Source organism: Oryx dammah, unplaced genomic scaffold (genome assembly GCF_014754425.2).
Source record: "Oryx dammah isolate SB20612 unplaced genomic scaffold, SCBI_Odam_1.1 HiC_scaffold_28, whole genome shotgun sequence".
NCBI classification, from domain to species: Eukaryota; Metazoa; Chordata; class Mammalia; order Artiodactyla; family Bovidae; genus Oryx; species Oryx dammah.
Genome location: NW_024070212.1, coordinates 46,757,957 through 46,781,319, shown reverse-complemented (window position 1 = coordinate 46,781,319; position 23,363 = coordinate 46,757,957). Strand labels below are relative to the sequence as shown.

The 23,363-nt window shown below is 36.6% G+C and overlaps 1 protein-coding gene across 5 annotated transcripts in view; it reads left to right on the top strand.

Moving 5' to 3' along the window:
* Positions 1 to 23,363, top strand: part of LOC120856834 (TLC domain-containing protein 4-like) — a 69,936-nt gene that overhangs the window by 16,039 nt on the left and 30,534 nt on the right. For all 5 annotated transcript variants that reach the window (XM_040232257.1, XM_040232258.1, XM_040232255.1 and 2 more), the window contains exons 2-5: positions 7,694 to 7,859; positions 12,153 to 12,242; positions 14,159 to 14,217; positions 16,135 to 16,229. In XM_040232257.1, the coding sequence (XP_040088191.1) occupies positions 7,705 to 7,859; positions 12,153 to 12,242; positions 14,159 to 14,217; positions 16,135 to 16,229 (399 nt within the window). In that variant the 5' untranslated portion in view covers positions 7,694 to 7,704. The remainder of the gene's footprint in view (positions 1 to 7,693; positions 7,860 to 12,152; positions 12,243 to 14,158; positions 14,218 to 16,134; positions 16,230 to 23,363) is intronic.

Below are 23,363 nucleotides of genomic sequence, written 5' to 3'. Positions count from 1 at the left end.
CAGCCAAAAATAAGTAACTAGCTATATAAAATAAAATCTATTTTTTTAAAAAACCAATAGTTGAAGAGAGAATAGAGGATAATGGGAAGCAAAAGTTTCCCAAGAAGACCAGAGAGGATGGCCCCACTTGCACAGTTTAGAGAGGTGGTCTTGAGAAGGGAGGACAGGTGGGTAGTTTGAACGGTTGATGTTTGGCCAAAAAGTTCATTCAGGTTTTTCCATAAGATGCTATGGGAAAACCTGAACAAACTTTTTGGCTAACCCAGTGTGACCACATACTTTTTATATGTTGTCTTCTATTCTTCTGTGAAGTAGGATGGGTATTTGTTGAAAATGGGGCTGTATGGCTGGAGGTTTGAAAAGAGAAGGGGCGGTTTGGAAAATTAATTGTAGAGCATAAAAGGATTGGTTGGCAAAGGCAATGCTTTGGAAGTGCAGAGCAGGGTTGAGAGCTGTTTGATCTCTGTAATTTCACACTCACCAGCCTCAGTCTTCTCTGTTATGTGACTTTTTCCAACAGTGCTCTGATTGTTTGGGGCTTGTCACTGTGTAAATTGTTGGACATATCCACCGTTGGAGTTTTGCCGGCTCTTGGCAATAGAAAGAGAATGTGGGATGTTAGAAAGACTTATTGAAATGATGGGCTGTAGGATCAAAGCCGATTAAACAGGGACATAAAAAGAGGAAAGGGCTAGTGGATTGAGGAAAAGCTGAGAGGTCAATGACCTTGAGAATGTTGTCACACTAAGCACACTTGAAGGAAGGTTCAACAAAGAATTCTTGAAATATTATTTTGGAGGCAGAAAAGTGATGGATAAGAGATGACAAACAAATGATTGAAGTCCCATTCCAAATGAAGATTAAGAGACCTACTATATATCACAGGGAACTCTGCTCAATGTTATGTGGCAGACTGGATTGCAGGGGAGTTTGGGGGAGAATGGATACATATGTATGTATAGCTGAGCTGCTATTGTACACCTGAAACTATCACAACATTGTCAATCAGCTGTACTCCAACACAAAATAAGAGGTTGAAAGATAAGATTAAGGGATTGAGTTGTTAAGGAAACTGGGTCTTCTACATAGGAAGTCAGTCAGGATCATGGCAGGGTTTCCCAGGTGGCTGAGTGGTAAAGAACCCACCTGCCAATGCAGGAGACTGAAGAAACATGGGTTCAATCCCTAGGTCGGGAGGATCCCCTGGAGCAGGCAACCCACTCCAGTGTTCTTGCCTGGAAAATCTCATGGACAGAGGAGCCTGGCAGGCTGCAATCTGTAGGGTTGCAAAGAGTCAGACTGAATGACTAAGCATGCATGCACACAGGATGATGGCAGGGCTTGAGGACGTAAGTGAACCAGGACCAAAGTGTTTGAATGGGGGGAAATGTTCAGGAGGCTGGAATATGGTATCACTGTGGAGTGGGAGAGGGTGTGAATAGAAGGACCTAACACCCTGGTTGTCTGTGGGAGGTGAGGGAAGGGAGGAGAGAGGCTTGAAGTGAACCACGAGGAGCAAAGAGGATGTGGGGCCACTCCTGACCCTGATGGATGAGGGCCTGGGCTAGCTGAAAGGATGCAGAAGAAGAGGGTGTCTTCAGAGCAGGCAGAGAGGCCACGGAGAGAGCACTGTTTTCTGGGTGTAGGCCTTCACTTCCAGGGGGCTAGTGGAAGCATGTGGGAGGTGGAGGGGCGATAGGCTGGGTCAGGTGACCAGAAGGAACATTGGAGCATGACAGTGGATAGTCCAATGGTGGAGGCTAGATTTCTACAGTGGGGCCACCTGCGTTTTGGGTGTTGACTAAGGTAAAGGGGATGAGTTAGAAAAGGGCCCAGTGGTCAGAGCCTGGTGCTTGGCTGGAGTGATGACAGAGCCCGGAGATGGACAATAGTGGAAGCATGAATAGTACTCTAGTGTGCACCACATGCCAAGTACTGTTCTAAGCACCGAGTGGTCTGTGGTTTATCCCCCATGTCAGATTAATCCTGTCCTTATCTCCACTTTCCAGATGAAGACACTGAAATGCAGGTAAGGCAAGGCAAGTGACTTGTCCCAGGTCACAGCTAACAAGTGGTGGAAGTGAGGCTCAGACTCAAGTCTGTGACAGAACCTGTGTACTTCCCACCGGGTAGTACATAATTGATATTTTCTTATGCATGTAATTTTGATTTTGTAAAACATAAGTGATAGACTGTTGAGAAGCTAATACAAAATTAACCTTTTAGATGCCAATTCAGTCCTAGAATTCCAGAATCTTACTTTTAAGTTCTCTAAAATTTAGGCTTGTGAACCAACCTTGTGGTCATTTTACCACTTCCATGATGATATTTGTGTGTGTGTTCAGTCATGTCTGACTCTTTGTGACCCGATGGACTACAGCCCTCCAGGCTCCTCTGGCCATGAAATTTTCCAGGAAAAACACTGGAGTGGGTTGCCATTTCCTTCTCCAGGGGACCTTCCCAACCCGGGGATTGAACCCATGTCTCTTGCATCTCTGCATTGCACTTACCACTATGCCACCTGATGGATGCTTGGGTACTTCTAAATTATTAGAAGATGCTTCCTTCAGTTAAGGTGAGCTCTTCCCTTTCTGTAATTTTTGCACATTTGGGTCATCTGGAGTAACGCAGAGTAAGTTTTCTCTTTTACTTTTCTATGGGACACTTCTTTAGATGTTCACAGAATGCCCTTCAGTCCTCTCTAAGTAATCTTGTTCCTAAGCTGACATCTCTCAGCCCTTCAACTCTTGATGATATGATATGTTTTCTAAAAATCACATCTTAGTTACACTGCTCTAAAGGTACTTTGATATGTGGTTAATTCAGAGTAAAATAGGGCTGATATGTCTTGATCTAACTCTCTGATATAAATGGTTCTAAAGTTTGTTCTTGTTATTAGTGTCTTTATTACATTATTATTTCTTATTGGTTTGTGCAAATTAAAATGGTAAGATTTCCTCCATGTGTATTTGTGTGTATTATGTCACTATTATGCTAAGTCCTATACTTGGGTATTACCTTTTAAAAATTTATTCCTGTTTTTCTGATTGGGATTATTATTTCAGCTTCTGAAGATAATTTTCAAACCTGAATCTGTTAACTAATTATATTAGCTATCTTTCCCAGCTCTGTGTTATAAGCAGAGTGAGTAAACATATAAATATTTATAAAAATATTTCTGAAAGAGATCAAAAAGAGAGAACCTTATGTGATAGCAGGAGATATTTCTCAAGTCTCCTTCAGATCACTGATCTTCATGCTGGTTCTAGTTTTGCAATTAACTCTGGGATTACTTAATTTTGTTAACCAGTCACAATTTTTGTGTTGTTCATAAGGCTCTCAAGAGAAATTTTCAGAACTTCCCTGGAATCACGTTGCTATTCATTTGGTATTCTTCAATCTACCAGGACTTGGCAGTTAACTGTGGGAGTAAGAGATAAGGAGACCGGGATGACAGAGCTGCTCTAGATTGAAGGTGGGGAGGTGTCATGGTTGATAATGTCCTTCTCTGAGATCTGGAACCCTGGGGGGAGGACTGAAATGGGTTTAAGTTCTGCTTGGGCCATGTAGAATCTGGGGCTCTCTAGGATGCTCCTATGGAGCCATTGAGAGGGTAGCTGACCATCCAGGACTGGTTCCTTGGGAGATAGTGTGGTTTGGTTGTACACAGTGTAAGCCATGTTGAAAGTGTGGGACATTCACCCCTGCAGAATCCATAGTGTGCAGAGAAGAGCTTCTGGGTTGGAGTGAGGGGAGGTGGTAAACATTGCCATCATCAGAAGTTCACACTTGAGAGCCTACATTTTTTGGTGAATTGGGAAGAAACCTTGTCTATTGCAAGACAGGGAGAGCAGGAGGTTTGAGAGCAATCAGTGTTTGGAATCAATGTGGGAAAAAGGAAAGGGGGAAAAGGACTGCTAAGCATCTGTAGAACGTTCCTCCCAGCTTCCTCCTTCCTTGCTGCCCTTAAAGACAACCACACAAGGCCTTTCCCCCTGGTTTTAAGGATTGTTACTGCTAATCAGTACAGCAGTGGTTTTATCTGGAAGTTGTATCAGAGAATGAAGGAGTGTGGTATGTATGTTTATTAGAGACTGGAGGTGACACTGGTGATTCCAACATACTCCCTAAGGAATTCTTTGTGTTACAATGGGATAACGAACATGGGGAACTGAGAGTAGCAGTTGCATTCCCAGGTTGGTAATTCTAGAGTCAGCTGGTGTAACTGAATCTTTATTGGCTTCAGCCTTAAAGCGTCTTGTTGGGATTTTAGTAGAAGAGAAGATATTCTCTTGGTTTACCCTGAGTACCACTGGATATCTCCTCACTGTTTACATATCATATCTGCTGGGTGTTTATTCCCTGGAAAGCAGAGAGTGCCCCCTTAGCACCGTGAGTTTACCACTTTGTGTGGGGACGATCAGTCTGTTGCTTACCTGCTGGCCCATGAGCATGTCTCCCATTTTGTATTTGGAGTCGCATCCCAGTGCCTGGCGCAGAGTGGACTCATGACAGGTGTTGGGTGAACTGTCGGCCGAAGACCTGAATCAGCCTGGCCGAGATGTTTCTAGTGGTCCTGCCTCTGGGAGTCCTCTTCCTGGAATTCTCCTCACAAGCTGATGGTTGAGAGGCCTTCTCCAAACCTTTTCATGGTTTTCTCTACCAAGAAACCAACTTGAATTAAAATTTATGGAACTATCTTAGGGGAAAAAGTACAAAGATCTTTGTATCCAGGAAGCCTCTGGAAGAGTTTCTTTGGTGTCCATAATTCCTGTGAAGCAAGATAGGCTAATTAAAGTTCATGTCTAGACACGCCTCTTGTAAATTGCTACAGAAATATTTCCCACTTCTGTCCTTGTTTCTCTGTTCTGGGATAGCTTGTTGCTCTGTTCTAGGATAGCTCTGTTCCACCAGCTATTTGCCACATGTAAAGGTGTAGGAACCACGTCTAATACTTTTCTGCTTTTACTGTGTGTTCCTCTACTGAATAACCACTAAACTCTAAAAGGTCTTTAATCTGTGTCAGTGATGAGCATTATTTGGTTTTATCCATTTTTACCATTTTCTTGCCAGATTCAGTGAATAAACAGAGGCAGTTGCTTCCTACCAGAAACGTTGGTTTCCTGGGGATTTTTTTTTTAATTCCTTAAATTAGTCCTTGACTTGGCATGACTGATGAAGCAAGCAACTGATTAATAAGAAGCAAAGCTGGGAGTTGAACAATTTAATTAGCTTCTGTCTTTGAGCCTTTAATGGAAGCCGTAACTTGATTATGTAGAGCTTTTTAGTTTTAAAAGTGGAACATTTTTGCAAAGGGAGAGTCTCAACATGTTCCTTAAAAAACCTAGTTAACCAAACGTCTGTTGAAAATATATGATATCCAGTATAGCAAAATAGCAAAAACTTAATAAAAAGCAACTTTTTTTTAAGGAATGAGGAATTTTTTTTAATGGTGAATTGTTTGAGTGATTTTTTAAATGTTACTTAAATTAACAATTCATAAAATGGATAATGTTACATGTCACCTTCTATGTTTTATAACTTTTAGCAAACACTCATGAAATAAATGCTCATGTATACATTAAATTTTAACTGAAGTAAGTAAACAGCTCTTGCCTAGCCACCCTCCAGAACCTCCAGGGAACAAACACACAAAACCCTTAAGGACAAATCTTCACATTTAAGATTAGAGTTTCCGCTAGCTTCTTGTTTCTGGTTTCATTGTCTTTGTTTTTCTGCCCACCACATAGAAGAAAAGCTATGACCAACCTAGACAGCATATTAAAAGGCAGAGACATTACTTTGTTGACAAAGGTCCGTCTAGTCAAAGCTATGGTTTTTCCGGTAGTCATGTATGGATGTGAGAGTTGGACTATAAAGAAAGCTGAACGCTGAAAAATTGATGCTTTTGAACTGTGATGTTGGAGAAGACCCTTGAGAGTCCCTTGGGCTGCAAGGAGATCAAACCAGTCAATCCTAAAGGAAATTAGTCCTGAAGATTCATTGGAAGGACTGATGCTGAAGCTGAAACTCCAATACTGTAGCCACCTGATGTGAAGAATTGACTCATTGGAAAAGACCCTGATGTTGGGAAAGATTGAAGAAGGGGATGACAGAAGATGAGATGGTTGGATGGCATCACTGACTTGATGGACAGGAGTTTGAGCAAGCTCTGGGAGTTGGTGATGGACAGGGAGCCTGGTGTGCTGCAGTCCATGAGGTTGCAAAGAGTCAGATGCAACTGAGTGACTGAACTGATCTGCTCACATGGGATCCATATCCTTATTTGCTTGAATCTTAGAAAAACATTTTCCTTTTCATATCTCACTTAGCAAATTATGATGACATTAATTTATGTATGCAACTTACTTTTATGTATTATTTAATATTAAAATGAGGCTAAAAGATCAAGATAAATTAAAATTAAAAACTTTAATACCCAATAAACATTTCTTGAATTAAAAAAATTAAATGAGGAATGAAGTTAATGGAATTTCCCAGAGAAGAATTGTGATATCAATATTTTTACTGTGCACACAGGCCAGAAAAAAAGAATGAGGAAGGAATTCATTACAGACACATGAATTCAGTCAGAAGGGGCCCTGTGGGATACCGATTCTTATTATGATATCCTGGTTGGAAGGGAATGAAGTAGGGTTATTGCCAGTGTAGTCAATGACTTGATTTTTCTCTAGTGAATTGGCTTCAGTAGGTGACTTTATTTCTTTACATTATGCAGCTGGAAATGCATATTGATTCATTTCCTTTTCATTTGAGGGTCAGGTCAGCTCTATCAAAGATGGAGTCATAGAAATGCTGTATTTGCTGAATATGAGCAAATGGTTTAGTGTCTTTTTTTTTTTTTGGTTTGAATGTTCCTAAGATTTTTAGAAGCCAAATTAAGTTGAGCTCAATGAGATAGAAAATATACTTTGAATGCGTATATATGCATATTACTATTCTTTCAGTAATTCTGTCCCTAAAACCTGGAGCGTTTTAATACAAATCTTTTATTTTAGAGATTTAAAAAAAACCATAGAGGAATTTTGGTTCAAGGATATGTGTGGTTGAAAAATATTTTTTTTTAGGTTAAATACTAATTTAAGCAAAAACAATGGTATGATTATTTTTCAAGGCGGTATTATTCTTCTTAAGACTTTAAATGTTTGTCCCATGGTACCGTTATTTTTTATTAGATTATTGTGTTTTGTTTTACTATTGCAGATAATATTCTATTCTTATTTTTGGTATAATTTTTTCTTAGAAATTATCTAACCAACTTTCTCATTTTATAGATGAGGTAACTGAGGCGTAGAGAAATCAGGTGTTGTCCTTGGTTTAATTAAAAATATTACTAAAATAATATCTTCAATTACAGTATTTGAAACTCCCTCATAATGTTAAACTCTAGACTTAGATAATTTTGAGTAAAATGGTGTTAAATTTGTTTCCTGACATTTATAATATTGAGATCTTTAAGACAATAGATTTTTCCCTCTTTTAGGTACAAATATGAGATAGCAGGACAGATAGCTGGTAAAGGTTTGAATTCATACAATTTCCTTGTACTCTTACATTTGTGCTAAAGTAAATTGCAAAAAAATACAACCACATACTCTTTTAAAATTAAAAATTAATTTCGGTGTGTTACAGGCAATTTAAAGGAATTGATAGCCATCATTTCTTTTAACAGGTTGAAGAAATATGGATACCAACACCATACTGGTCCTCAGTACTTGTTTTGCCAGCTTTTTCACCTTTCAGATTATTTTCCACGTTGTAAGTTATTGGTTTTCAGCAAAGATTTCTCCAGGTTTTAATAATCTCAACTTCAAAAAGAAGATTGAATGGAACTCAAGGTAAAGCATATATGAAAATGTAATTGATTTAAAAAACCTAGTCTTATGAAACAAAATTACACATTTAAAATATTTCCAAAAATTCTTTTTCACTTAGTATTTAACAAAATCTTAGGTCAAATTTTTTGTTTGACATTAGAAGTGAAAGGAAAGAAAAATGGATAGATCTTATACAAGAAACAGTTTTAAATTCTTATTCTGAAAGATGTTAGGGAAAGTTTAACTCACTAGGGAAGTGGTAAGTAGGCTGTGGCTAACTGTGCTGAAAGGCACTGTTTTGCATTCTCCTCTGAAATATTTATGATAACAAATACATGTTCTCTGGAAACGGTAACGAAAGTAATAGTAGTTGGGACTGTGAGTAGCCTAAATATAGTATTGGCTGGTTTAGCCCAACCTAGGGCATTAGACACTACACACCAGAGAACCTGGTGTGCAGTTAGAACATCTGTGTCTCTCTTTTAATGAACTTTTCATTATAATTCAGAGCCCTTCAGAATCTATTCTTTTGTTATGTAATTTTAAAGTAAAACTTGCTTAAAATTTTTTTTAAACAAAAAAGTAAGAGGAAAACAAGTAAGACATCGAAGGATGTAGAAATCTACCAGTTTTAGTTAGTTGGTCTGCAAATTGTTTGTGTATATGCAACTTGTTAATCTCTTGCAGAGTTTCAAGCGGGAAACGACTTTAATGACTGGTTCACTTGCTTTAGAGCATTTCAGATGCCCAAAGACCTCTGTGCATTTGCAAACCTCAGTGAATTAGAGCAGCTATGGGATACTTCTTATTGTTCTTATTTAGTTGAAGTTAATGCTAACTAGAAAATGAATTCAGCAGATCTCCAACATTGCTATAATTATTTTTCATTGAAATTTCCTTTTAGAATTAAAAACTTCTGCCAAAGTCTATTTATTTGAGAATGGCCTTACAGGACCCGAAATGCCCCATCTTTGTTTGAGCCAACTTGTTTTGCAGGCGTGCACTTTTATAACTCAGACTGGGAATAAGGCTAGTTGTTTTTCTCTGCATCTTACACTGATTGGTCTGGTTCATACATGTTACAGCTCTTCTCCCCAAAAGTTAGAACTATTTCTCCACATATTTTTGAAAAATAAGAGGTATGATTCTTTTGTCTAAAGAATAGCACTGAAATGTTGTTCAAATGTAGGATACAAAAGACACCATTATTTTGTAAAATCATTTCTAATGTGAAGATAGAATGGAAAAGAAAAGGATAAGAGATGAGGGGGGAGGGGACAAAAGATAGTGGGAAAGAAAAGGAAAGGGTCATATAGGAGGACATACATTTTCTGCGATTAAATTTTGAACTATTTTCATTTTCTCTTCAACATGGTTAGGGTGAGTAAACACATTTGAATCTTGGGGAGCTGTAAGCCAAAGAAATAGGGAGGTTTCAGATAGATTGAAGCAAAGATAAAAATGAAATAAAATGATGAAATGGAAAAATACTTAGCATTATTCAGTCTTATCACTGCCATTCTATGAGACATGGAATCACCATTTGGGAAACTGAGTTCCTATTTGAAAAAAAATCTGGAATTATCTAAGATGCATTATGCTATTCAAATGGTATTCTCTTTCTTCACATTTACTCGTTTCCCACTCCACCTTAATGTACATGGGACTCAAGCTGTAAAGTGGAGAATGCAAAGAAAGAAAAACAGTTGCCTTTTGAGTACGTGTATATATATACATGTATATATATGTGTGTGCATATATATGTGTATATATATATCTTGAAAGACTTCACAGGTGGCACTAGTAGTAAAGAACCTGCCTGTCAATGCAGGAGACATAAGGCACATGGGTTCCATCCCTGGGTTGAGAAGATCCCCTGGAGGAGGGCATGGTAACACTCTAGTATTCTTGCCTGGAGAATCCCATGGACAGAGGAGCCTGGTGGGGTAAAATCTGTAGGCAGAAAAACTCTCCATAAAATTCATATCTGAGAGATTACAGTTTAATTAATTATAAGTGAGAAAATCTTATACATAATTGTTGCTTTTTTGCAAAGATGCATACTTATTGATATTATTTATATTATATAATTAAATGAATTCATTATTTCCATTTGCTTTCCTATGACATGGAAAGTCCTGTTATGCTGAAATATTCCTGATTTTTAAATGTTCTTTTTTAAAATATAACTCTTTTGTCTGATGGAGCTATATCATTTCTATTGGTCATACTCATACTACTTGTGAGTGATTACATCAGTAACTTTAAATTGCTATTCTAAAATGGTCATTATTTCCTTAAATAAAAAACCCAAAAATATTTCTTTTTAAATTTCTTTGAAAAAATTTAAATATTTTATTTTATTTTATTTTATTTTATTTTTTAAGACCTTGAGGAATCTACATTCTGCTTTGCCAGGAATCTGGTTTTAAAGAATGAAATATGAAATTCTTACTAATAGAAGTTTCTGAATATATAGGCTTTTAATACAGAATAGCATATAAGCATAGGGTGTTTGTTTCTTCTGTTCATTATAGCGGGAGCTATTTGATCCAAGTACCATGTAACTTTTCTCTCATGAATTATATACTATTTCCATCAGTTGAGGGCTTGCAATTCTTCCCTTTTACCATGAAACATCTCAACAAAGAAGGGAATTTGAGGCCTGAGTATCAGGAACAAAAATTTAGATTTTTTTCCAAAAGGGAACTTTTTGATAGACGGTTACCAAGCACTACCATGGGTTAGTAAGAAGTTATGCTTTTTCCTTTAGTAGAATTTTTGAATGTCAACAGAAAACTGTTTGTTTAATTATTTAGATGGAGTGCTTTACTTGACATCAAGGAACTTACATTTTTATCTTGCTATGTTCAAGTGGAATACAAATGTAGTTGATGTGAAAATTCCAGACTTGTAAACCAGGTTAATTGGGTTAATTATCACATTTCAAAATGATATTTTGGTATTACAGAGGACTCAATACCTTTAACTTAGACTCTTCGAGCATTTAAAATATGATTTGATTAATTTGATATTCTTGCTAATGATCACATCATTTATTAGATCAACTATATTGATTTTTCAAATTGCGTGAAATTTTTTCATATCAACTTTTATATTGGTAGATATATTTCACTTACTTGAAAGATTTGGGGTCGTACTGTAGAGAGATTCATTGCACACCATTAATTTCTACTACTGATGCCTGTGCTGCACTCAGTCGTCCAACTCCTTATGACCCCATGGACTGTAGCCTACCAGACTCCTCTGTCAGTGGGATTTTCCAGGCAAAAATACTGGGGTGGATCTCTGTTTCCTACTCCTGGGGATCTTCCCAACCTAGGGATCCAACCACATCTCTTCTGTCTCCTGCATTGACAGGTGGATTGTTTACCACTGCAGTTAATTTCTAAAAACTGTACTATTCCTCTCATCTTTTATTCTAATGAAGAGAAGAGAAATTTCACTACTCATAAATGTTTTTGTTTTGTAAGTAAGTATATAGTGTCCTGTATACAGTTCTGTAAGTAGGATATCTTGGGGCTTGGGTAAGTCATTTAATGTTTAACAAGATATGTTCAAAGAAATTAATGTTTTTCAGCTAAATGTTATTCCTTCTATAAAGAAAATTTGATCTGGATCCTGTGAACATTTTTTTTTTCATTTGGGCATTTCTTTTAAAAAGATTCTTCTGAATGAATTTGTAGCCCTCCATTTTCATAACAGTGATAAAGAGACACTAATAATCAATAGCTGCCATAGCTATCTCACAGATTGCTTAAAAGAATCAAGTATAATAATGTGTGTATTAAAACTGAAATCTCCAAGGGAATACATTTTCACTTCACAATCCATTCCAATTCTGATCCATAGATGTGGAGTTCATTAAGGCTAGTAGATTTGAAAGTCCTTCAGGTCTGATTGGAGCAGGAAGCTACTCTCTCAGTGACGGTGCTGGGGATGAAGCAGGATGCAGGGTAGCGCGCTTACCAATTGCCACCTGTTTGCATAAGACTGTCAACCGTATCATTAGCTATTCTTCCCCTTTAGACCCTTCAACCAATACGTGATTCATCAGTAGTTTAGCAGGAAATTGTAGACCTAGGCATCCTTCTTGTTATTGATTCCAAAGTAAAGTTAATGGCCCTTGGATTTCTAAATAGCCATTTTGTATTATACTCTCAGATGTACTGCAATCCTTTATTTAAATGCTTCCAGATTTAACTTCTTCAGAGTGTTAAATGTCTTGCCAGAATTAGTTAAAATTTACTGCACAGAATCTAAAATCTTTGTGTGTATTTCATCTCATTTTAGGGTGGTATCTACCTGTCATTCTTTGTTGGTTGGGGTTGTTGGCTTGTACATTTTCTTGTTTGACGAGGCTGGTATTGCTGATCCACTTTGGTAAGCTGTTTCTTTCTAATATTGTCATTTTGATTTATGTTTTGATATTAATTATTAATAAGAACTTCTCTTTACTGAAAAACAGAAAGCATATTGATGGTGTATGGTTTATTTGAATGCTTGTGTTCAGACTTATTTAGCAAGGTGCATTGGAATGATTTATTTTAGATTTGAATATAACTAATGAGGGCCATTTTGCATTAGTATTGCAATTGCTATCCAAAACAGAATATGATAATTATGTAAACATGTATACTGTGTGAGTGAAATCAAGTTATTATAACCACTGTTTTGAGCAAAAATGAGTTGTTATTGAGATAGAATAGTCAACTTGGATAAACAGCACTTTGTCTTCAAATTTATGTTTGACCCATCCTTCAATTTCAAAGATAGGAAAATGAGAATTATAGATGTCCTTGTGAAAGGAGTTTAATACCACATGAAATGATTTAAAGCATGGATAGTAACTGTGTTCAGCCATAACAGGATTATTTGCAAAGTGTTCTTTTTGGAGAATTTAAATATCTTTCCAATGGCAGAAATTTTACAAACTGTAATTCTTTGCACTATATGAGAAGCTTTAGTTCAGCTTAGTTTGAGAGACTGTGTTTTGAGAGGGCACTGGACAAGGATGTGATAGTCATGGCCTCTGAGGGATGTGGGGCGATTTAACTAGGTCTTTTGATTGTTTCTATTTGACTGAAATGATGTTGTTTTTCATTCATAAATATGAAGCTATGCTAGTCAGAATTATACCAGTTTTGGTAAATTTTCATTGAGAAGATCTTTTTCAAAGTGAATTAATTTAGTGAATTTAATTCTTTGACCAGGTTTTAATGCAGTCTACCTAAACAATTGCTACTTTTTCCCATATTTTGCCAACACGATTGTCAACAGAACCAGTTCTTTTGGGAAGTAAATTTTATAACACAGATTTGATTCATTGACCAATTTGTCCTGAACAAATTTTTACCTATTATACATTTTGATATTTTAGCATTTTTTGGTACTGTAGTTTATTCCAGGTCTAATTTTCCTGGATCATATTTACAAATGAAAATTTGTAAAGAAGACATAACTTCTACTAAATACTTCCATTTGTAGTTTAGCTGTTATCAGTTTTACTTAATATTCATTTTACCAGTAATTCACCTTATAAGTCAGATAAAGGACTGATAATTTGTATTTGTTCCTTGGAACCTAGGTTAGGGCAAAAGGGTTGAAACAACAGGATTAAATTGTCCTGTTCTGACAATTTTCTAATGTATGCATGCCCAGTTGCTCAGTTGTGTCTGATTCTTTGTGACTCCATGGACTGTAGCCTGCCAGGCTCCTCTGTTTGTGAAATTTTTTCAGGCAAGAATATTGGAGTGGGTTGCTGTTTTCTCCTCCAAGGGATCTTCCCAACCCAGGGATTGAACCCACGAATCCTGCACTGGCAGGTGGATTCTTTGCCACTAGCACCACCTGAGAAGCCTTTCTAATATGTGCTAATAGGGAAATCTCTCCAGTCCTCAGGAAAGTGAGAATGCTAATAGTATTCAATATATTGCCTCTATATCAGGCAGGCTAGATTATTTCTTGAGCCTGTTTGAGCCTCTGATTCAAAATAGGAATCAAAACAACAGCCAGCATCTGGAACTACGTTTTAGTCCTTTCAAAAACAAATCATACAAGAACATACTTATAAAATGTTATTTTCATAAAACTTTTGGCTAATAAATATAAGAAATTATGATTATTGCAATTAGAAGTATTATCATAGCTAACATTAATACCTTGTGCAAATGATAAGTTACTATTTGCTACCTATAGAAAGCATTTATATTTAAATCTCAATAGAAAAATTAGTAGCTGTCATCTATAGCCATGTGCTAAAAAAAGAAACCTGTTTTTTTTTTTTTTAATATTTATAGGGCTGATACATCTCTTGGGAAAGTGAATATTGCTATTGCTTCAGGCTATCTCGTTTCTGGTATGTGATATGTTGTTCATATCTGTCTGTTTTCTTTTTAAACTGCTTATGGAATTATGCAAAGAATACAGAGTCAATGGTTTAGGTTTGGTTATTTGAGAAGTAGCTTTTAGGACCCATACTGAGGGAAGAAAATGTCTGCTCTGATGATAGGATATGAAACATTTTTCATGGTGGCTCTGTAGTTCTCAAAGTTTAGAGCTGTAGAGTGAAGCCTCGGTTAAACGTGGAGTGTTGTTTCTTTTTTAACTAGTGATTGGCCCTGTTTGGACTACAGTTGCTCAGGGGCAATCACCATGCAGCTAATGAAGTCGGAGCCTGAGAATCCTCATCTCACAGGCACCTGAGATGTGCTTCCATGGGCATGGTTTTGTACTGTTTTGGTAAGATCTGCAAAAGTAAACTATTTTAGTTATAATCGGTTAAGATCATGGAGTCTTTCTAGTTCACATTTTGTCTGTCATATTTCATCTCATGTTGGATGAGATTGGAGTAATGGTCTTAGAAAATGTTCTGCCATCAAGAAGTGAATTATAACCAAAAAATTAGATTAAACCCAAACACAGTAATTTATTAAAAGGAAAAGATATATTTGGGATAGAAATAATGAATAGGCTATTGGATTATTTGATGGCCCAAGTAAAAGAAGAGTGAATCATGTGGACACGCTGGGAAAATGCTCATTTGGCACAAAATTCTGTCATTGACAAGGTTAACACAAAATGTATGATATGCTTCATACACTGGTTAATGACTATTGTCAATTCAAAGAGTAGTTACAACCCAGGAAATCTCGTACAAAAGGAACTTGAAAAAGGTTTACTCAAATAAGGTAATAATTCAAAATACTTAAAAATAAGGATTATGAACTGAAACAAAATTTTTATACCAAGCTGGATGAAAAGTGAATTATTTTATTCTCTCTCTATAAAATATTATGAAATCATTATCTTAATATAAATTGGCGATCAAAGAGTATACAGCTGAAATATAGGGAAAATGCATTTAGAGATATATAAAGGGCAATAAATTACTAACACTTTTAAATTTTCTTGGTTTCCACATTTATGGTACTTTTTTTCTCTCCTGAAAATTTATAATTTGATAATTTTTTTTATCTTATGTATATAGTCACACCTAGTTTTGTGTTAGTAATTTTTATTTTTATGAAAGACGCTCTCCATGCTATAAGCTCCAAACCCTTAAAATCTGGTTTCCATCCATGATAGCCATTTGTTTCCATGTCTAAATTTCATGTTTAACCATTTGGTAAAGAAAATAGTTGTGTTCAAATTTTGAGACATTCGTGTTTTGTTAAAGGAAACAATTTTCTGAATCACAGTGCTGATTTAGAATTTAAAGAAAATCAATGCCTTGAGCTCTTTTTAAAGATCTCTTTTTAATAGCTATAGTTGTTCATTCTTTTTTTTTTCCTATTCTGAATTAATATTTAATCACATTCTTTGTTAATTTTTAAATTTTTTTGCTGAATATGTGTTATAAATGAGTTGGTCATTTTATACCTTCTGGGAACATCTTAATCTCTGAGTTATATACTGATAAAAATCAGGAATTTAAGCTTGTTTTACAATTATTTTTATTCAATAATGTTTTTGTTTTGTTTAACCCCGGAAACAAGTTATTCATTTATACTTTCAGCACATACATTATATAACTATACCCCGGGCACTGTGATGGTTGCCCCACTTGGTGCTTATCCTGGAGGAGTCGCAGTAGTGTGAGGGAGATAGCCTCTGGAGGCACCGGCTCTGTGGTAAAAGGGTAGTTGATCTCCTGATGTATGACAGGTGCTGAGGGCTCGGAGTGGACTGTGGTGAGCTGTCAGGAGAAAGAGTTAAATACATTTGAAAAATGAAGCTTTCTTCCTATGTAATATCTTACTTTTCCTTCTTACAGATTTGTTGATTCTCATTTGGTATTGGAAAGTGATTGGTGATAAGTATTTTGTAATTCACCATTGTACAGCGCTGTATGCATACCACTTTATACTGGTGAGTGCTAGGATTTCCAGCAGTCTGACAGACAGACAACACTGGGAGTAATGACTCAAGGGGTGAACATGAATCTAAACATACAGTTCTTAATTTATAAAGGTCAACTCCATATGCATTCAGGGGTCACTCTTGTGATGTTATCTTGTATATCAACAAAAATAATACCTTTACTTGTGTATTTGTATTAGTGTGTATATCTTTGGATTCATAAACTCTGAGAAAGGCAAGTGACCCCAATTTCTTGAATGTTCACTGAAAACCTTTAGGATCGTGTGGCTCTTAATGTTTGTCTTGATATTTGTCTGTCTTTCTAGATGCGTTTATGTTTTAACAGCCAGAGCTACATATAGATTCTTATATAACCAGCTAAAATATTTCTTTTCAATTTAATCTCATGTATAATTCCATGTAAATGCGTGAAGTGAAGTGAAGTGAAAGTCGCTCAGTCGTGTCCAACTCTTTGTGACCCCATGGACTAAACAGTCCATGGAATTCTCCAGGCCAGAATAATGGAATGAGTAGCCTTTCTCTTCTCCAGGGGATCTTCCCAACCCCTCTGGATCTTCCCAGAGATTGCGCCCAGGTCTCCTGCATTGCAGGTGGATTCTTTACCAGCTGAGCCACAAGGGAAGCCCAAGAATATTGGAGTGGGTAGCCTATCCCTTCTCCAGCAGATCGACCCAGGAATTGAACCTGCATTGCAGGCAGATTCTTTACCAACTGGGCTATCAGGGAAGCCCTACAAATACATAATTGCACTTAAGTGGCCTGGAGAGTGGGGTGGGAGTGAGGGGGAGTCTTGCTCAGAGACTTCAAGACTGACCTAATAGAGGATCCAGCAAATCTAATGTAATTCCAGGACTAATGTACATTTTTATTTCTAACATTATTTTTCTACATTATACATTTGTAAATTAGAAATTTTATATCCTTTGCATCTCCTCAGTCAATTATTTTTTAGCCTAGATATACCACCAAACCCAAGATAGGTATTAGGAAATAATAGACATATGTAAACTAAAATAGTATAAATTTCGTGTAATACATGTGGTATACACTTTCATGTTTTCTCTGTTTTAAGACATAGATGTAACCATTGGCTTTTTTTTTCTTATTTGGTGTTACTAAAATATGCATATTAGTGGACATTTGCATCTGTTTTGAGGTCTTTTTAAAAAAACTCATACAAATGTATGTTAATAACATTCTTCCATTTTTCTTTATATTGCCCCACACAAAGATAGCTGGTAAATAAGACATCAATTCATCATTCTGCAAGAATAAGATATAGCAAAGCATCTCTTTATATCACCCATTTGAAGTCATGAATCTAAATAATTAATGTAAATGTTTAAAAAACTATCCTGGTTTTAATGTTGTTTATAATGCTTATATATCCCAGTAGGTATCCACAATCGCTTTATTTTCTGAAACAATAGGTTTTTTTACTGGCATTTCCTAATGTTTATTTCCTTGTCTTCCTTTTTAGATTTTAATAGATTATAAGCAATTATAACATATAGGCTTCTACTTCTTGCAGGTCTTAGATAGTTGGAATATATGCACTTTGCTTCCTAAACACTTTTGCTAAAAAGACATGAAAACTGACTAACCTAATATTGGTTAATTCAGGGAAGAATGTATGTGGGTGCCTGTTTGAGTTTAATATCATGCTGCAGGTTAGAAGTATGGTTTCTGAACAAGTCACAAATAATCATTGTGCTATGAGAAGAACATAGACTGGTGAAGGATAACAGGTCACTTAATGCATTTGTAAATGTGACTAGTATGAAGTGTTGTTCTCTCTTGACCACTGAAGTCACAAGCTTGGCAAGTGGCTGACTGTACATGGGATGGCAAGTTGAATATTTCATTATGTGGGATGAATGCTGTGTTCTTTTTGAACTTTCATGCCTTTATAAAAAAGTCAGTGACATAAATGCTGGATTTTTAAAAAAGAAATTAACTATTGCCTTTTTTAGTAAAGTTGATAAGATTAACAGCAATATTTTTCAGGAGATGGTTGCTTTTTTGATATGCCTTCCTATGTTCTATTGAAATAAATTTATAAATTTATAAATTCTATGAAATGAATGGTATGAAATAAATTTATCTAATTAAAGTGAATCTATTCATAGGGAAAGAAAATAGAAACAAAATTTATGAACTAACACATGTTTATAGAGATCCTATGTCATTTATAGATCTTACATTTACAGTTTGAGTATAAGGAAAATTTTCCATGTGTTGAATTCTCAGATCACTTGCTTACATTTTTAAATAAAGCTAACAAAATACCAATAGCAAGTACTACTATTCTTATTTCATATAAACTTGTATGAAATTGTTACCCCTTATGCAATGAGAATTGATACTTGGAAAGTACTTTGACTTGATACTTCTGAAGCTATTTAAGCTGTTTTTATTTTCTAATTGGAACTAAATAAAAAAGTGAAATGGAGGCTAATTACCTGTAGGTTTTAAGTGTATGCCCTGCTGAATAGTTATGTAAGTAACAACTTTTCTTTATCTGATATAACAAAAGTCAGAGTGTCATGAATTTAGTGTATTGTAGGTTGTAAAAAGGTTTAGTGTTTAAGAGGTTTTCTCTCTTCTGCTTACATAGGCAGGTAAAAAAATTCTGTAGTTTTTTTCCTGATATTTAACTTTCATCCCTTGGGCAGGATACTCATAATCAGGGAAAATATGACAGGTTAATCTCTTATCATAAAGGAAGTGACACATTTATGCTTTAATATCCTATTTTTAGGGGTAAACCACCCTCTTTGTACTCCATTTCTGACTTCTTGGGTAGCCTTACTTTTCTTGTGTTCCTTGTGAATCACTGTCTCCCCTCAACAAAACCAATGAGTTATAGTATATTTGGAAAGCTTTCAAACTTGATACGAAATGACTGAGTCTATGCATACTTTGCCAACTCTTCTGCATCATTCCACTACTTTAGGATCTAATCATTAAACCATTCTACTGCAATTTAGGAAGAAAACTCGGTTTCAGATGCCATTTGTTACATTTATTTCATGGTTGTGTCATACTTCAAGGGTGAGGAGTTTTAGTTTTTAATATTTTACCCCAGTATCTATATTTTAAAAACATTTGCCAGCAATTACATATGAAGTGGTTTTAAAAAATGAGATTTAGTGTTTAAGATAAGATAAAGTTGTAATTTACATTGGGAGACAAGAAGTAGAAAAATACTGATCTTATATTTAGTCTAAAGAAAAATTTCCACAATGCCATGGAATAAATGCCATGACTCACTAACATTTTATAATTAACAGTGTTTTAAAAAAACTATTGTTTTTTAAGATTATTTTAATAATGTTCCCTATTCTCAATTCTTTCTTTTCCAGCTGAGCCACAAGGGAAGCCATTCTCAATTACGGAGTTCCCTGGTGGCTCAGAAGGTAAAGAATCTGCCCATTGCCTGCGCTGTGGGAGTCCTGGGTTTGATCCCTAGGTCAGGAAGATCCCCTGGAGAAGGAAATGGCCCTACTCCAGTGTTCTTGCCTGGAGAATTCCATGGGCAGAGGAGCCTGGTGGGCTTCTGTCGATGGGGTAGCAAAGAGTGGGACACAGCTGAGCGACTAAGCACATCAAATGACTGAAGCAAAGTTAGGAGGAGGAACTAATAATGTGTCAGATGATATATTTTATATTTAAATGTTTCAGGCTGGAATAATAAGCTGAAACAAATAGATGGAACTTAATAGTGAGCGACTGATCTGAACTGAACTCAACAGTGATGAATGTCAAGGTTTGCATTTGAGTTTTACAGTGTATAAAAAGAGGGAAATGACCTGGAAGTAGCAGATGACCACAATTGTAGGTGTACCAATAGCGTGTCCATCACCTGCTAAAATAGAAAGTTGTTCTTAAATGTGTACTCTATTAGGGGAGGTTTGGTATCCAGTTCAAGCAAATTACAGTTTCCTGATTAGACCATACCCAAAGCCTCTAGAGTCTCTAAAATTGCCTTTGTCCAGAGGTGAGCTGCCAGATAGCTGTAGAGGAGAGATTAGATTAGGTAGCTATTGTCCCAGAATAAACAACTGAAGGACCCAGAGAGGTCAGCATAGAAGAGATAAGTTGTAGGACATCTATGTGGTTTTGAAATGTCCTTAGAAATGTGAAACGACTATTCAATGGAAGAGGAATTAGACTTACTCTGGTTTAACTCAGACATAGGACCAAAGGGGATGGTAATGAGAGGTAGGGGAGACTTCTCTTTTACGAAAGAGACATCCCCAAATGAATAGAAGATTTTAACAACAGCCTTTTAAAGTGATTCTTCTCCATAAGGTATCCTCAGTCAGATAGGTATAAAAATGAATCTAATAAGCAGAAGCTTTAGGTAGGAGCTTGTAATAAATTATCTTTAAAATTCTATTCTAATCTGAGATTCTGTGATTCAGTTGTTTTGATGAAATTATTGGATTTATTCCTAATACGGAGAGCTAAGCACTGGGCAAGTAAGAATAAGCTACATTTTGTCACCAAGTTCTTAAGTAAGGAAGGGGTGCAAGCAGCTGGTCTGCAAATCCATTCACTTCCTTGGAAGAAAGGGAGGGGGAGAAAGGCAAGTGACCCAGGTCTAATCTCCTGTCAACTGGACCTTTAAGTAAATAGGGTAGGTACTGTTAGAAGAAGGTGATCTTAACTCTGAAATGCCCTTAGCCTATTCCTGGCTAAGGATGCGCTGTAGTAAAGAGAAGCCAGGCTCTGTGAGGCCTGGCTCCTTGGAGAATGTCATATAGGCTCTACAATATTTTTAGAGGCATAAAATGAGGACGTTTTATAAGATAGACGCCTATTGCTGTGTGAGGAACTTTGTAAACCTCACCTAGTAGAGCCTTCACTTCTTTGAGCCAGAACTGCTTGTTCCTCACAGGAAGGACCTGGCTTCCCAACTGCCCTTCATATCCCAAACCTCTCTTTGCTTCCTCTGCATTAATCTGATAGCCTCTCTGCTTGTAGCAATTAGTAAAGCTAAACTCTAGGTAAGATCACTATTTCCCATGAGCCTGATTTGGCAACCTAGTCCAGTGTGTTACCTCAAACCTTCAACTCTGCCTTGTAAGTAAATCATCAAAAACTTTAAATGATTAAAGTGAAGCAAACAGTAATTGAATACATGGTAGAATTTGTTCCCAAATTTCATTTCTATATTGATGGTGCTTTAAAAGGGTTTTCTTAGATCATGGAAATGACCTAAGATTCTGAGTCAGTTCAAATAGCCTAGAAAAAGTACCTCCTAATTGCTACAGTAGAACATAGTCGGTGTTATACGAAGCCCAGTTGAGATGCCCGTAAATGACCTCACACCAATTATACAGCCCTAGTGGTGGGAAGGAAATGGCAACCCACTCCAGTGTTCTTGCCTGGAGAATCCCAGGGACGGGGGAGCCTGGTGGGCTACCGTCTATGGGGTCGCACAGAGTCGGACACGACTGAAGCGACTTAGTAGCAGTAGTAGTGGTGGGAAAATGTGTCCATCCCACTCCACACCATTGATAGTGGCACACTATTTAGCTATAATAGGTACATAATAATTTTATTTATCTTTCTCCCTCACCTTCTAAATTCCTGACCCTAGCAGTTCTTGGCTATTGGAAAATTAAATTTCTCGTGATAAGAAAATCCAGATTTTCATAATCACTGGCTGAAAGAAGAATTTTCTTTAAGCTCTAGAAGGGATCAGACAAATCTTATTTTGTTTTCTCTCACAGAGTCATGCAGAGTCCATGGCCAATAAGAATTCTATTATAGACAAAGCGCCTTAAAGGTAGATGCCAGAAGTAGAAACACCATATTGACCTATATAGCAAAGAGAGTTTACTCAGTTGTGAGTTTGCTGTAATTTATTACAGTAAAGTATCAGAATGTATAGTTTAGTAGGTCTGAATTAAATCTGTCCTCTTAACAGCATTTATCTGACTTATATTTTAGTAGGTTTTGTTGATGGAGTAGGGAATTATACGTAACCTGAACCTTATCTAATGGCTTCCTCTGCCTGTGGAAGCCTCTGCCACACGTGATGCTCACTCATGGGTGGATTGTATTAAACAGGTTAAGAGTTATTGATGTACAGGATCAGAAAATATGGAAGCCAGGCTACTGAAGCATAGCTCACTGGCTCACAATGGTTTTGAACTAAGGAGTTGGGGGGTAAGGAATAAGAATATGATAGCTACCTAATTAAATACCATAAGTCACAAGATTTAAATATAGGAAACTATTTTTAAAAATTCAAGGGACTTCCCTGGACCTTATCAACCTTGTATTTTACTTTTCACAGAATTGTTGTAGGACCTTTAGCCAAAAAAATAACTTGCTGCAATTTACTTATTAGAAAGATAAAGCTGAAGGTGATATGTAGGGAGAGAAGAGTTTTGTGTGGAAGGATCTCTTTGAGGAGGTTATTGGAGTAATGTAGATGATAGATTGTGAAGAACTTAACTTTGGTGGTTTTATTAATGAGCAAGTTCAGTTCAGTTCAGTTGCTCAGTCGTGTCCGACTCTGCAATGCCGTGGACTGCAGCACGCCAGGCTTCCCTGTCCATCACCAACTCCTGGAGCTTGCTCAAACTCATGTCCATCAAGTTGATGACGCCATCCAACCATCTCATCCTCGGTCGTCCCTTCTCCTCCAGGCTTCAATTTTTCCCAGCATCAGGGTCTTTTCAAATGAGTCAGTTATTAGCATTAGGTGGCTAAAGTATTGGAGTTTCAGCTTCAGCATCAGTCCTTCCAATGAATATTCAGGACTGATTTCCTTTAGGATTGACTGTTTTGATCTCCTTGCAGTCCAAGAGACTCTCAAGAGTTTTCTCCAACACCGCAGTTCAAAAGCATCAATTCTTTGGCATTCAGCTTTCTTCACAGTCCAACTCTCACATCCATGCATGACTACTGAAAAAACCATAGCTTTGACTAGGCAGAACTTTGTTGACAAAGTAATGTCTCTGCTTTTTAATATGCTCTCTAGGTTGGTCATAGCTTTTCTTCCAAGGAGCAAGTGTCTTTTAATTTCATGGCTGCAGTCACTACCTGCAATGATTTTGGAGCCCCCCAAAATAAAGTCTCTCACTGTTTCCTTTGTTTCCCCAT